The sequence below is a fragment of the Rutilus rutilus genome (genome assembly GCF_951802725.1).
Source record: "Rutilus rutilus genome assembly, chromosome: 17".
NCBI lineage: Eukaryota > Metazoa > Chordata > Actinopteri > Cypriniformes > Leuciscidae > Rutilus > Rutilus rutilus.
Window position 1 is genome coordinate 10,649,440 of NC_140230.1, and position 14,574 is coordinate 10,664,013.

The window sequence follows — 14,574 nt, forward strand, 5'->3', positions numbered from 1 at the left end:
GTGGAATGAGCAAGCTTTGATCACCACCTATCGTCAGGGTTTGAACCCTCGCGTGCGGTTGCATCTCGCTGCATACGAGGATTCCATCGGGCTTGAGCGTTTCATCCAACTCTCCACGCGCTTCGCCACTCATATGCAGTCGTGTCTCGAAGAGCACCAAGACCAGTCACTCTCTCTTCCACCCCTCCGCCGACCTGAGTCCATCAGCCCTCCAGAACTGGTGTCCACCGCTGATGTTATTCTAGGGCGCCCATGGTTGGAGCAGCACAATCCCATCTCCTGGAGGACCAGTGAAATCCTGAAGTGGGGCAACAGTTGTTTCCCGAATTGTTTTCCTGCACTTCCGGTTCCAACCACTCCTCGGTCCAGGGAGCTGTCCCTCTGCCCTACCTCCATCGAAGGTCCAGTGGAGAAACGTTCAGTGGATATTCCTCCTTGTTATGCCCACTTCAGTGATGTTTTCTGCCCTCAGCGAGCCTCCAAGCTGCCTCCACACTGGCCATGGGACTGTGCCATCGATCTGCTTCAGGGTGAGCCAGTGCCCCGTGGGAAGATTTATCCTCTGTCACTTCCGGAGGAGAAGGCCATGGTGGAATACATCAAGGAAGCTTTGGATCAAGGTTACATCCGTCCGTCTACTTCCCCTGCTGCTTCCAGCTTTTTTTTGTGGCGAAGAAGGATGGAGGCTTGCGGCCCTGTATAGATTACCGTGCACTCAACCGGATCACTGTCAAATTCTGTTACCCCCTTCCTCTCGTCCCTGCTGCGCTAGAACATCTCCGTGGTGCCACCGTTTTCTCCAAGTTGGACCTCCGCAGCGCGTACAACCTCATCTGGATACGTGAGGGGGACGAATGGAAGACGGCCTTCGTGACCCCTACTGGCCACTATGAGTACCTCATCATGCCATATGGATTGGCCAACCCGTATTCCAGGACTTCATCCATGAGGTAATCCGGGAGTTCCTCCAAGTCTGTCTTGGTCTATATAGATGACATCCTGATTTACTCCCGGAGTATGGCCGAACATCGCCACCACGTTGCGGAGGTCCTGAAACGCCTGAGGGATTTCCAGTTGTTCCTGAAGAGAAGTGCTCTTTCCACCAACCCTCAGTGCAGTTCCTTGGTTATCACATCGATAATAGTGGCATCCGGATGGACGAGGGGAAGGTGGATGCTATTCACAACTGGCCCATACCTACCACCATCAAGGAACTCCAACGATTTCTCGGATTTGCCAATTTCTACCGCCGTTTCATCCGGAACTACAGCATCATCTCCAGTCCACTTACTAACCTCCTACACCACAAGTCTCTGTCCTGGACACCCATTGCCACTCAAGCTCTCAAGAAATCTTTCACCTCCGCTCCCCCTCCTGGTTCATCCAGATCCAGAGAAACCCTTCGTCGTGGAGGTCGACCCAAGTAGACTCCATCCATGCGCCTTCTCCTGCAAACTCAACCCGGCGGAAGTCAACTACGACATCGGCAACAGGGAGCTGTTAGCTGTCAAGCTGGCTCTTGAGGAGTGGAGACACTGGTTGGAGGGCGCACAACATCCATTCGTGGTGTTGACAGATCACAAGAATCTACAGTACCTCAGAGATGCCAAAAGATGAAATCCACGACAGGCAAGATGGGCATTGTTCTTTACCCATTTCCGTTTACTATCTCCTACCTCCCTGGTTCCAAAAATATTAAAGCGGACGCTCTATCCCGTCTCCATAGTCCTGAAGAGAAGACAGAAGAGCCACAACATATCCTGCCTGAGAACCTCTTTGTAAGTCCCATCACCTGGTCTGAGGAAACCCTGCCCTCCTCCAATGTCTCCAACACTTCGCCGGGTTGCCCACCAGGTTTGCTCTACATCACCCGGACACGGCGCACTCCTCTCATCCACGCTTCCCACACGTCGCTGGGCACTGGCCACCCAGGGGTCAATGAGACCCTCTCGCTGCTAAAGAACGCTTCTGGTGGCCCAACATGGCAGCGGACGTCAGAAGGTACCTGAGAGGTTGCAAGGATTGCGCCATCTCGAAGAGCCCTTCACCCTCTGTCCGTTCCCAACCGACCCTGGTCACACCTTAGGAGTTGATTTCATAACGGACTTACCTGCTTCCGATAACTGTACCTGCATTCTAGTAATCATCGACAGATTCTCCAAGTCATGGAGGGAAGGGGGGGGTGTAATGTCACAATCACGCCAGACTCCACCCTCACTCAATCACAGCGCAATATTACAGATTTTTTTGTATTTTTAATCAAATAAATGCAGCCTTTGTGAGCAGAAGAAAATCTGACTGATCTAAAACTTTTGACTGGTAGTGTACATCTGAATGCAACACACTATTAAAAAAAGAAAAACATGTAGGATGGGTACTTGGTTCTATGCATTGGTTGTTGATTGGATTTTGAAATGAAGGCATTGACTCAAAAGTGGAGACAGATGATTGAGAGCTTACAGGTGCATGGTTTAAGCACACTAAATGACTGGAGAAGTCCAGCATATATGTCACCAGAAAGAAGTCTGTTGTTTTCACCAGAAGGTCCAGCTATGATATTTTGGTTAAACCTTATCAAAACTTTTTTTTTTTTTTTAATGAAATTATGTATTTTCATTTCATGCTGACTAAAGTTAACAGACTCACAAAGACATGCACATCAGTCACAACAGCATCAATCAATGCAACACAGAACATCACAATACATATCTCCCCATTCACACATATGGACTATGAATTCATTGTAAATAATAATATATTGCACAGCCCCTTGGACCCATATTTTTTTCTAGGCAGAAATGAGTGCATCAGCAAGTTTAATCTTCTCCTGGGGACACTTCAATTTTCTAACAGGAGATGGTTAACTAAAACTTACAATGGAGAGTTATGGGTTGATGGCGGAAATGGCGCCGCGGATGGCTGCCTCGGTGTGGAGCTCTCCAGTCATTGTGTTGTTTTTGTTCGTTTGTTCTGCGTTTAGTCATTCTTTTCCTATCAGTTTCACCAAAGACGAACTTCTGGACATTAGGAAACACACACCAGACAAGTTTTTTACAGATTTTGATTACTCAGACGTTTTACTGGACATTCTCGTTGGAGGGGCAGCGGTGTTGTTAAAACGCGCGGTCAGACGCAAACGCGGGAAGCGCGCCGGCGCGCTGGTTAAACTCCGCGAGCGCGGCCTCCGCACTGCACTACCCAGTATTCATCTTGCGAATCTCCGATCTCTTCCTAACAAAATGGACGAACTTCTTCTCCTCACCCGCACTAACAAGGATTTTTTTAACTCCGCTGCTCTGTGCTTCACTGAAACCTGGCTGAGTGAAGCCATACCGGACAACGCACTACATCTGCCGGGCTTCCAGCTGTTCCGAGCGGATCGCATCGCGGAACTAACGGGGAAAACGAGAGGTGGTGGATTGTGTTTCTACATTAACGAAAGTTGGTGTTCAGATGTAACAACACTGAAGAAGATGTGCTCTCCTAATTTAGAGGCGCATTTCATAAACTGTAAACCTTTCTACTCGCCGCGGGAGTTTTCCTCATTCATTCTCGCGAATGTTTACATTCCTCCAGACGCGTGTGTGAGCGCGGCGCTACAACAGCTGGCTGAACATATAGCTGAAATGGAACAAAGGTACCCAGACTCTCTTTTAATCATTCTTGGGGATTTTAACAAAGCAAATCTCTCCCGTGAACTGCCAAAATACAGACAGCATGTTACATGTCCTACCAGAGACAGTAATATATTGGACCACTGTTACACCACGATAAAGAATGCGTATCACTCCGTCCCACGGGCAGCTTTGGGGCTCTCTGATCACTGTTTGGTTCATCTTATACCGACCTACAGGCAGAAACTGAAATCAGCTAAACCTGTATTAAGGACTGTAAAAAGATGGACCAACGAAGCAGAGCAGGATCTACAGGCCTGCTTCGATTGCACTGATTGGACTGTTTTTGAAGATGCAGCCACCGATCTGGATGAGCTCACAGATACTGTAACATCATATATCAGTTTCTGTGAGGATACATGCATTCCTACCAGGACATTCTTATCATTCACTAATGATAAACCATGGTTTACTGGGAAACTCAAACAGCTTCGTCATGCCAAAGAGGATGCTTACAGAAGTGGGGATAAAATCTTGTATAACCAGGCCAGAAACAAACTGACAAAGGAGATCAGAGTTGCTAAAAGAAGCTACTCTGAAAAGCTGAAAAACCAGTTTTCAGCCAACGACCCGGCATCAGTCTGGAGAGGCCTGAGGAACATCACCAACTACAAGTCACCATCCCCCCCATCTGTGGAGAATCAACAACTGGCTGACACTCTCAATGCATTCTATTGCAGGTTTGAGAAGCCCAGACTCACACCTCACACCCGCTCTGATGTGCACTTCACACATCCACCATCACCTCCTGCAACCCCTCTCCTCCCCCCTTCTGCCATCCAACCTGAGCTTAAGGTCTGTGTGGAGGACGTGAGCAGAGTCTTCAAAAAACAGAAGACTAGGAAAGCTTCAGGCCCAGACGGCATCTCATCTGCTTGTCTAAAAGCCTGTGCTGACCAACTGGCCCCAGTCTTCACGCAGATCTTCAACAGATCATTGGAGCAGTGTGAAGTTCCCTGCTGCTTCAAACGCTCCACTATCATTCCGGTTCCCAAAAAAACTAAAATCACTGGACTTAATGACTACAGACCTGTCGCTCTCACGTCTGTGGTCATGAAGTCGTTTGAAAGACTGGTGTTGGCCTATCTGAAGGACATCACTGGACCCCTGATGGATCCCCTTCAGTTTGCTTACAGAGCAAACAGGTCTGTGGATGATGCAGTCAACATGGGACTGCACTATATCCTGCAACATCTTGACAGACCTGGGACTTATGCACGGATCTTATTTGTGGACTTCAGTTCGGCCTTCAATACCATCATCCCTGATCTTCTCACAGCCAAACTGACTCAGCTCTCCATGCCATCCACAATCTGTCAGTGGATCTCCAGCTTCCTGACGGACCGGCAGCAGCTAGTGAGACTGGGGAAACTCACATCCAGGACCCTCACCATCAGCACTGGCGCCCCCCAAGGGTGCGTTCTCTCCCCACTGCTCTTCTCCCTGTACACTAATGACTGCACTTCTAAAGACCCCTCTGTCAAGCTCCTGAAATTTGCAGACGACACCACTGTCATCGGTCTCATCCAAAATGGTGACGAGTCTGCTTACAGACTGGGGGTTGAACAGCTGGCTGTCTGGTGCAGTTATAACAACCTTGAGCTGAACACGCTCAAAACAGTGGAGATGATCGTGGACTTCAGGAGAAACACCCCAGCACTCCCCCCTCTCACCATCATGAACAGCACTGTGGAAGCAGTGGAGTCATTCAGGTTCCTGGGCTCTACCATCTCCCAGGACCTGAAGTGGGCAAATCACATTGACTCCATTGTGAAAAAGGCCCAGCAGAGACTCTACTTCCTTCGCCAGCTGAAGAAGTTCAATCTGCCACAGGAGCTGCTGATCCAGTTCTACTCAGCCGTCATTGAGTCTGTTCTAAGCACTTCCATCACTGTCTGGTTTGGTTCAGCTACCAAATCGGACATCAGGAGACTACAACGGACAGTCCGGACTGCAGAGAGGATTATTGGTGCCCCCCTGCCAACCCTCCAGGACCTGTACTCTTCCAGAGTGAGGAAGAGAGCAGGTAAAATCATCACGGACTCCACTCACCCTGGACACCCCCTGTTTGAACTGTTACCGTCAGGACGGCGACACAGATCACTGGCCACAAGAACATCCAGGCACAGGAACAGTTTCTTTCCACAGGCCATTTCCCTTCTGAACACTTAACATGCCCCCCAAAGCATATGCCTGTAAGTGCAATACTCCCACTGTCTAGTGCAATAAACTCAGGTGATATTTACATCTATATTATTCATACTACTCAAAATACTGTAAATATGTTTATAATCTGTAACATGCGCTAGACTCCCACTGTCTAGTGTAATATTCTCTAATTCAGGTGATATTTATATTTATATTATTCATACTACTCAAAATACTGTAAATATGTTCATAATCTGTAAATGTTTATTAAGACTAAACCCAACTGTGACCCTACTTTTTTACTTTTATACTATTTTTATTTATTTTTTATATATTTTTATTCTTAGAATTTGTATTACTATGTTCTTGTTGTATTTGTATTTGTATATGTGCACTGGAAGCTTCAGTACCAAGAAAAATTCCTTGTGGGTGCAAGCACACTTGGCAATAAAGCTCTTTCTGATTCTGATTCTGATTCTGATTATCTTCTGAGCCTGTCTAATGAGAAGTTAATTGTATCAACTGGAGATATGTAATTAACACTGATCATTTTTTAATGGCAGTTTTTACAAGGTGTGAAATCTGTGATTGTATCAGTTACTGCAATTATCTGTGACGAATATCTGATTAAACTCTGTAAGACTGACAGAAATTCTCAAATAACTAGTGCCACTGATCGATTAAAAATCAAATTGCATCAGCATCTTGTGCCATGAGAGTCATTGTTTTATAGAGTTACCCCCCGTAGGGCTATTTACACTAACAGCAATCTACACAGCATCATGGCAAATCTGAATTTAACATACCCCCTACACTAAACCCTACCCTAAACTGATAGACGTGAGATGAAAACACATTTGCTGAAGCAACCATGCTGTTTCTTCTTTTTACGAGGCTTTAGTTCTTTTGTGGAGAGTCATGATTCATGTTTCATGGCACTCGTACCCCTTTTTTAATAAATTATCTGCCCCGTAATCATAATTTGCGTGAACGTTTTTGGTGTTTTACTGCCTCTAGTGGCCCTTACAGATAGAATCTGTAGTGAAATGTATGTATAGGTTTTGCAGAAATGTAGGCCTAGGTAGAGGCATGGGTTGCAACACTGTGTTCATGATAATATTTATTATGCACAGCTGAAATTCACATATAACTTTTTGGCACTTTTTTCGCCAAGGGACAGAGAGAGGGGCGAGATAGGAACATGAGCTGGGATACTAACTCAGTCTGCCCAAGGCATAACCCTGCTTCATGTTGATGCACTGCACATTAGGCATATGAATATTTTCTCTGTAGAATGTATTTTTTTTTTTGTATACAAGAAAACTGATTTACTGTCAAAAATAAGTAAGATCTTATTTTTTACCAGCAAATATATCTCATTTTTAATAAAATTTACAAAAGCTATGGCCAGTTCCACAACCCACTGAGCATCAATCAGTGTAGGAACACCAACAAACAACCAACAGTACAAAACCTTGGTGCCTCTGAGTGTGAAAATCGCTCTCAGCATGAAAAGTTTAAAAAACTAAAAAACAAAACTAGAGCAGGCATGGGAAACTTTGATCCTGCAGAGGTTTATTCCATCCCAAATCAAACACATCTACCTGTAATTTTTAAACAATCCTGAAGTTTGGTTAGATTTTTTTTTTAGGTGTATTTAGGTATGGAGCTAAACTGTGCAGGACAGTGGCCCTCCAGGACCAGAGTTTCCCATCCCTGATCTAACCTGGTAGGAATTGTACTCTTAAGGTGAGCATGCAGTCAATCTGCACAATAGATTGGTTGTAAATAACTATAGGCCTGTAGCCTGTTATTTCTTTTAGGAACTCGTTTTGCCCACAGGACACAAACATGTCGATATCTGAGTAATAACAACAGTCTGTCAGAACTGTGGTACTCTTGTCCCTGTACAACAAACCAAGAACTGAAATATTGCCTGCAAATTAAATTTTTTGGATGATGACTCAAGCTATCAATCATGTATAGAGTGAAGTGAACAGGGAGCTGGCACACCCCCGAGGGGCCTCTGTACAAACTGACCTCGGCTTTGAGAGAGTTTTGTTGACCTTTCCCATCTAACTATGTTTAGAAATGATAAATACCATTTTGAAATAGAATGAATTGGAAATTATATTTAGGGAGACAATTATCTGGGTCTGGGAGGCAATACTCAACAAATACACACATTCTACATGCTTATTTACCATATCAGCCTTCTCGTTGGCTATCTGAAGCTCTTTCTCCTTCACCTCCAGCTCTTTGCTGAGGGCAGCAACAGACTCAGAGGCCTCCTTGAGTTTCTGGAGGCCGGTGTTCATCCTAATAAAACAATACACTTGGATTTAAAAGTCTGTTATACAGTACATGGTTGCAGACTCCACATCACTATTTACAGAAAGTCAGAAGGGAATTCCCTATGAATGAATTGCACCTGCTGATAATGCTGTTTATTTGCACGCACTGTTTGAGTTATTTTAGCTCACGGTTCACTAAATGAATTACACTGTAAAAAAAAATTACATCCCCAAGTCAAAAATTTCAAGTGACCGATAACATATTATTATATTGCAACAAGAATTTCACTTGGGCCAATTGAAAAATTTAGATGTTATCGGTCACTTGAAATTTTTGATTTGGGAGGGTTAGAAATTTTTTACAGTGTATGCAAATCAGGAAACAATACAAATCCACTCGCAAAATCTTTCAGTAGGTTGCGGAGGGTGCAGCAGATTACTGCAACATGGCATACTTTGCGGGCATTTTACTGTATCTCTCCATAGCATCCAATCTATCATCTGCTTTCCATGGTCAATGATACTACAGTAATTATGCAAGGCAAATAATGCTGTGTTTTGAATAAGGTAGAATTTATAGTTTAATTTACATAGAAAGGTGCCATGTTTGGACATAAAGGATTAACAATGACTTTATTCAAATACATAAAGTGCAGCACTATTTCAACACCAGGTTTAGCACCTGGTTAAAATAAGAAAATTATTATTATTTTTTTTTTTACAGAAACACAGTGCATAAAAATCCTTTAGTGAATTAGCCCCTTAGTGTCAGAACATGATTGAAATATATTTATAGCTTTTCTATAGATCACTATATATAATTTTCTATATACTGTATTTATTTCCATTATTAATTTATGCTCTTTAGTTTTGATGATACTGACCTTTCGGCGAGAGTCTGAACCTCTGAGTGCTTCTCTTTGTAGATGGTCTTGTAGTCGTGGATAAAGGACAGGTAGGATTTGGGTGTGACATGTGTTGAACGTCGGTACCGCTGAAAATAATCTGCACACTTTTCTGCCACCCCATCCTGAAAAGAGCCCATGCACTGAACCACTTCCCCCTTTACCTCAGGAGTGCAATCTATGTCATACCTGGACAGGAAGTGTTCTGACACTGAGGGAAAAATAAACAAAAAGTTATTTGTATTATTTATTTGCACAATACACATATAAGCTGTTTATCTAGCTATAGACAGTTACAATCATTTTGCAACAACTGATTGCGGTGATGCTTTTCTTGATTGTCTTTCAATACATTTAAATTATTGCTACGATAAGAGCTGTTCTCCAAAATATGATTGGTTTAAATTGTTTGTGTAACAGTGTGTTCTATTCCTAAATTAGCCTACTTGTTTTGTGTCTGCATTCAAAGTAGACACACAAATTTACTTGGACAATAAATCATGGTGGTTATTTTCAGATTAAAAGCATTATAAAACCTTAGTTTCAGGGTTGATTTTTTTACAGGTAATCTTGTCTGGGGGGGGGGTTAACTTCAGCAGCTAGACATTGTTAAAAGATTCTGGGTCTCCGTTGTCAGTCATTCAAAATTAATCATGTATTCTAAGTAACATGGAAATCACAAAAAGGGCATTATTTTGTAGTAAATCCTATTTTTAAAAGCTCCTAATGAGTGAAACAGACTTTCTCTCATTTTTTCTTTCCTTGCTGCAAGAAGTACTAATATAGAACAGTTTAATATTAAACAGTTCAATTGTTCAATATCAATCACTTTGAATTTACAGTTATAGGTTAAAAAGTTTAAAAAGTCTCTGGAACTGAGTACACATGAAGCAAAGGGGTCAAACTGGGCCAAAACTATTTGGAACTGTGGGGAAAATATTGGTAGTTCGCTAATCCAATCCATCTATGTACTGTATGCTCCATTCTAATTTTTGTGTGATTCAGCACAAAATGTCCTGCGTTCCTTCACAGACATGAGATATTTTTGATTAGGGCATCAGAATCAGCACCAGATTTTAGGGTTCACCCTGGGTATATTGGACCTCCTTGGGTCTGACATTTCAAATTACTGACCTGCGATCAGAGCATCTTTGGGCCATCGGCTAAACCAGTCCATGGTGCATCCTGAAATAAGAGCAGGAAACTTCAAAGCTCGATTACGGAACCTCTCCCCAACTGGAGAGAAGCACAGAACCACATGAAGATTCTGTCTCACTCTGCTCATAAAATAATCATGTAGGTTTTCATTCGTGGGCGGTCGCCGTGGAAACTCTCGCTTCATGACTGGAATGAGGTCACTGATAATCTCGTCAATCTCATCTCGAGCAAACAGATTGGACACCTGTGGCAGAGAGAATATTTCACACCTCATTAGATTAAACCTAGCATTGGTTTCACAGGGAATTTACGCCAAATGTACAATCATGACATAATGACACACCTGAGGGGACAAAATTGCTTCTTCAAGGAAGGGAAGATGTTTAAATGTTTTAGTCATTATTTGAATCACTTAAGGGATAGTTCACCCAAAAAGAAAAAAATTCAGTTATAGTTTATTCTAGTAGCATTCCAAACCTGTGACTTTATTTCTTGGACCACAGAAGGAGACATTCTAAAACCTGCACTTTTTTACAATAAAAGCATGTTGCTTATTTTTTGGTTTGATGTCAATGATGATAGTAAGTTGATCACTGTAAGTCAAGTGTTTTATTTGTATGCCATCCGAGGGGAGGGCTCCGAGCTTGGAATATGGCCCAAACCCAGATAAGTCCCCCCATCCTTGACTGAAATGGGAACAAGCCAAGAGTGAGGTGTTGGGGTTACGGAGGGATGCTACAAAACTGTCACTGGACAAAGGTGAGGGACAGCTATATATACAGGCCTCTCTTACGCAGATTGGTTGGATTACATGTGCATGCTCCTCCCGAACTTTGTCAAATAAGCTTCATTAGAATAACAATAACTAATCATAGACTTGCAGTGTGGTTCAAAACCTAATACCACTATAGATAAATTAGCAAAACAGAAAAGTTTAATCATTATAATTAGAGTGAAAAGTTTAACTGACAATTGATTTCATGAAAATGTCCTCCTTTTACTTAATTAGCAGCATCACTTGAACTATTCTAGGATGATTTGAGAATGTTCCAAGGAGCATTTTGTGTTGACGTTAATGTATTACAAATGTACTTTTTGGATTGGTGACCAAGGAATAATGAAGTATTTTCTTTCTTTTTTTCTTTTCTTTCTCATTTTAGACCATGTTTCTTTGTTTTACATTTACAGAAACACCAAAACGTATTTATTTTCAGGCTTAAATTACATTTTGAATCCCAGATTTTCAATGTGGTCTGATCCTCCTCCGCTATATAAGACAATGCTATTTTATTAGAACAGTCTACAACAGTCTGTCAGAAGGACTACACATGGAATAGTGCATGACTGGAACCAGGCAATATTTCACTTAAGTTTGGCCACACAGTCCTCCTGCTGCATGACAGAGTACCACACTCTTAGTCTCATGAAAACCATGAGATAAAAATGTTGGAGTGTGTCTAGTCATGTCTCCAGAAGACTTATCTTGCTTTTTCTGCTCTCTTTTCAGAATATTGGATAATAGCCTAACTTGCACTAAACTCCATTTGTTATTTCATCTGTCTTCCACATTGACATCATAGTCTCGCCTCATCAGTTTTTAAACTAAACCCTGAAATCCTCAGTATAACTAAGGGCTTGTGTGTTTCATTAATATTCTTGAGCAGCGCTCTCGAGTGCTCTTCTCCTCTGCAGTCAATTCTCTTTATGTACTTAACAGCATGATTAATGAAATAACAAGCTTCACCAAATCTGGCTGACCAAAAACCTTACTTTATGACAGCTTTAAAACCCCTTAGACGTGCACCCTGCGGTTGAATTATAGCCAATTATTCTCAAACCCATTTATTAATTCAGGGATAGTGAGAAAGACACATTGGAGCATAGTGTTAATTCAACACATTTAGTCATTTATTAAGCTCTTTATTCTTCCTAGTGCTTATTCTCTTACTGTCTTCCATGTGGCTACCTACTCTTCTCTCTCTTTCTTACAGGTACAACTGGAATCTTTTCCCACAGATCTCTGCAGATTTCCACAGAATTTCTTTCAGTACATTACACACATTTCTTACCCCTTGCGTTTTTGTATATTAAATATTATGCAAATTGAATTATTATGTTTTTAGCTACCATATACACATTAAACACATCTTAACCATGTTTTAATCCAATCCGAATAGTTATTACACACATATCCCACCCAAAACAGCACAGACAACACACTGTTCATGACAACCTCAAATTGACCCTCTAACATCATTACTGTCTTCCTTAATACTTAAAATAAGTCAGTGCCATTGTTTTGTCTCAAGATGCACGCCAATGTTTGTGTCTAAGGCACGTTCATATAAAAGCTACTTAAATGTCCTAATTTAACTATGACCTACTCCTGGCTTAATCTAAGTCTTGTCTGTGAAACCGGGCACATATGTTCTCAAGTTTACTTTGTAATGCGCAAAAAAGTATCACTGGTAAAGGTTTCTGTTTTTACGTGATTTTTTGTTGTTGTTTTTCATTCATGGTTTTTGATTAATTTAATCCAGTTAGGGTCAAATTGATCCGGAACGTAATGATCGTACCCAGAATTTTAACATTATACAAGGGGGAAAGGATTAAAGAGAAATTATAGAAATTATACAGGCTTATGGCTTGTAGGAAAATTGTAGAAAATTATTGTGCCAAAACAATTAGTTAATAACTTAGTTTTACAAGAAACCTCAACATGATCAAGTAAGTAGATTTAAAATAAAATACAAAAAAGTTTATGGCTTCAGTCCTAATCAACTTTTAAGGGACAGTTCACCCAAGAATGAAAATTCTGCCATCATTTACTAACCCTCATGTCGTTTCAAATCTTTGAAACACAAATTAGATTTTTTTTTAAAGACATCTGAGAGGGTTCTGTCCTACACTGAAAGTCCAGGTAACCAAAGCTTAAAAGATCCAAAAGGTTATAAAAATGTATCTATATGAACCCAGTGGATTAATCCAAGTCATATGAAGAGATATGATCGCTTTATATGATGAAGAGATCTCATTTAGGCTTTTATCTACATCTAAACAATGATCTCCACACGTACATATAGCGCATCAAATATGGTAAAAATGGAAGCTCAAACTTGTATCTTATGGGTTTGGAACAACATGGTGGTGAGTAAATGATGACAGGAATATTCTTGGAAAAGTTTACTGAAGTGTCCTGTCTCTTTCAATAATGTAATCTAAATAAACAGTTTGTCTATCCAACTCATCCCCCTGTCTTCAGCTCTGCAAAAGCACAGTGCTTTCCCCTGAGGTGCGGTCATGTTAACGCGACACTTCCCCAGTGCTACTCTGTTGGTTTCAGGGTGATGCATGGATTCCACAACAAGTGAGTTCAGCCACTGCTCTTTGGCAGGTGTCACATTGCAGGATGCATAGCTGCTATTTTTTCCCCTTTTGACAAACCCATCTGTCTCTCTAATATGAAGCAATGCATCTCGTGCCTTACAGATCCCATTTATTTGTGTGTCATTACCACACAGAATGAGCTCTGTTATTTGTCAGAGGACAGGGCAACATGCTCCCTTTGTTTATTTTCATTACAGCACCTCAGGAAATCTGACTTATTTGCAGTGACATAAAGGTTGAGTTATAAGGGGCATACATTGTAACCTTGGGAACACATGTAGTTTGGCCTTTTTTACCATGTGTTCTAAAAACATCATGGAACGGCTCAGAAATGGATGCTGTGGGGCTTGTGGGGAAGGGTGTTTCTATAAGCATGATGTCAGAACGGTTCTCTGACCTCTCCTGATGAAAGGACGTTGTTCATGTACTCCAGGAAGGATTCCTCCTTGATCTCATTGTCAGTGAAAATAAAGCTGATGCCTTTGCCCTGTTGTCCAGCAGTTCTGTACAGGCCCTTCAGGTCCTCCATCAGGTTGGGGGTGTTGTAGGAACTACAGAAAACACAAGTTTAAGCAAATCAGCAGTCTTTATTCCTCTGGGTATCCCAAACCGAAGTTCGCAAACCCCAGGGAGTTTGTGAGTTGATAAAAATCTAAAATAGAACACTTAGTAAAATGTTGTATTTGTTTGCCTGCAAATCAACATCAAAGAACCATGAACATACAAATGTGTTGTTAAATCATCACTTAAATTCTAAAAATCTTTGTATGATTTGAAACTAGTATAAACTCAAACTGAGTGAATCATAGTCATATATCCTATAATATCACTAGAACAGTGATATTATAGGATAAAGAATAAAGCCTAGCTCATCCACGATTTTAGATTTGATTGCACTTTTCTTCTTGGCATTCTTTCTGGCCTATAACTGTATTCATTTTTCTGAACACATGAAACAAATCAAAATGCTGCTGTTTATGAATAAATACAATTATTAGTACAATTTGT

At 41.6% G+C, this 14,574-nt stretch overlaps 1 protein-coding gene across 1 annotated transcript in view; it reads right to left on the reverse strand.

Moving 5' to 3' along the window:
- Positions 1-14,574, reverse strand: part of dnah5 (dynein, axonemal, heavy chain 5) — a gene marked incomplete at its 5' end in the record, with an annotated part of 169,651 nt that overhangs the window by 46,947 nt on the left and 108,130 nt on the right. The window contains 4 exons of the mRNA XM_084435539.1: positions 8,027-8,141; positions 9,001-9,232; positions 10,156-10,423; positions 13,964-14,117. Coding sequence (XP_084291665.1) covers positions 8,027-8,141; positions 9,001-9,232; positions 10,156-10,423; positions 13,964-14,117 — 769 coding nt within the window. The remainder of the gene's footprint in view (positions 1-8,026; positions 8,142-9,000; positions 9,233-10,155; positions 10,424-13,963; positions 14,118-14,574) is intronic.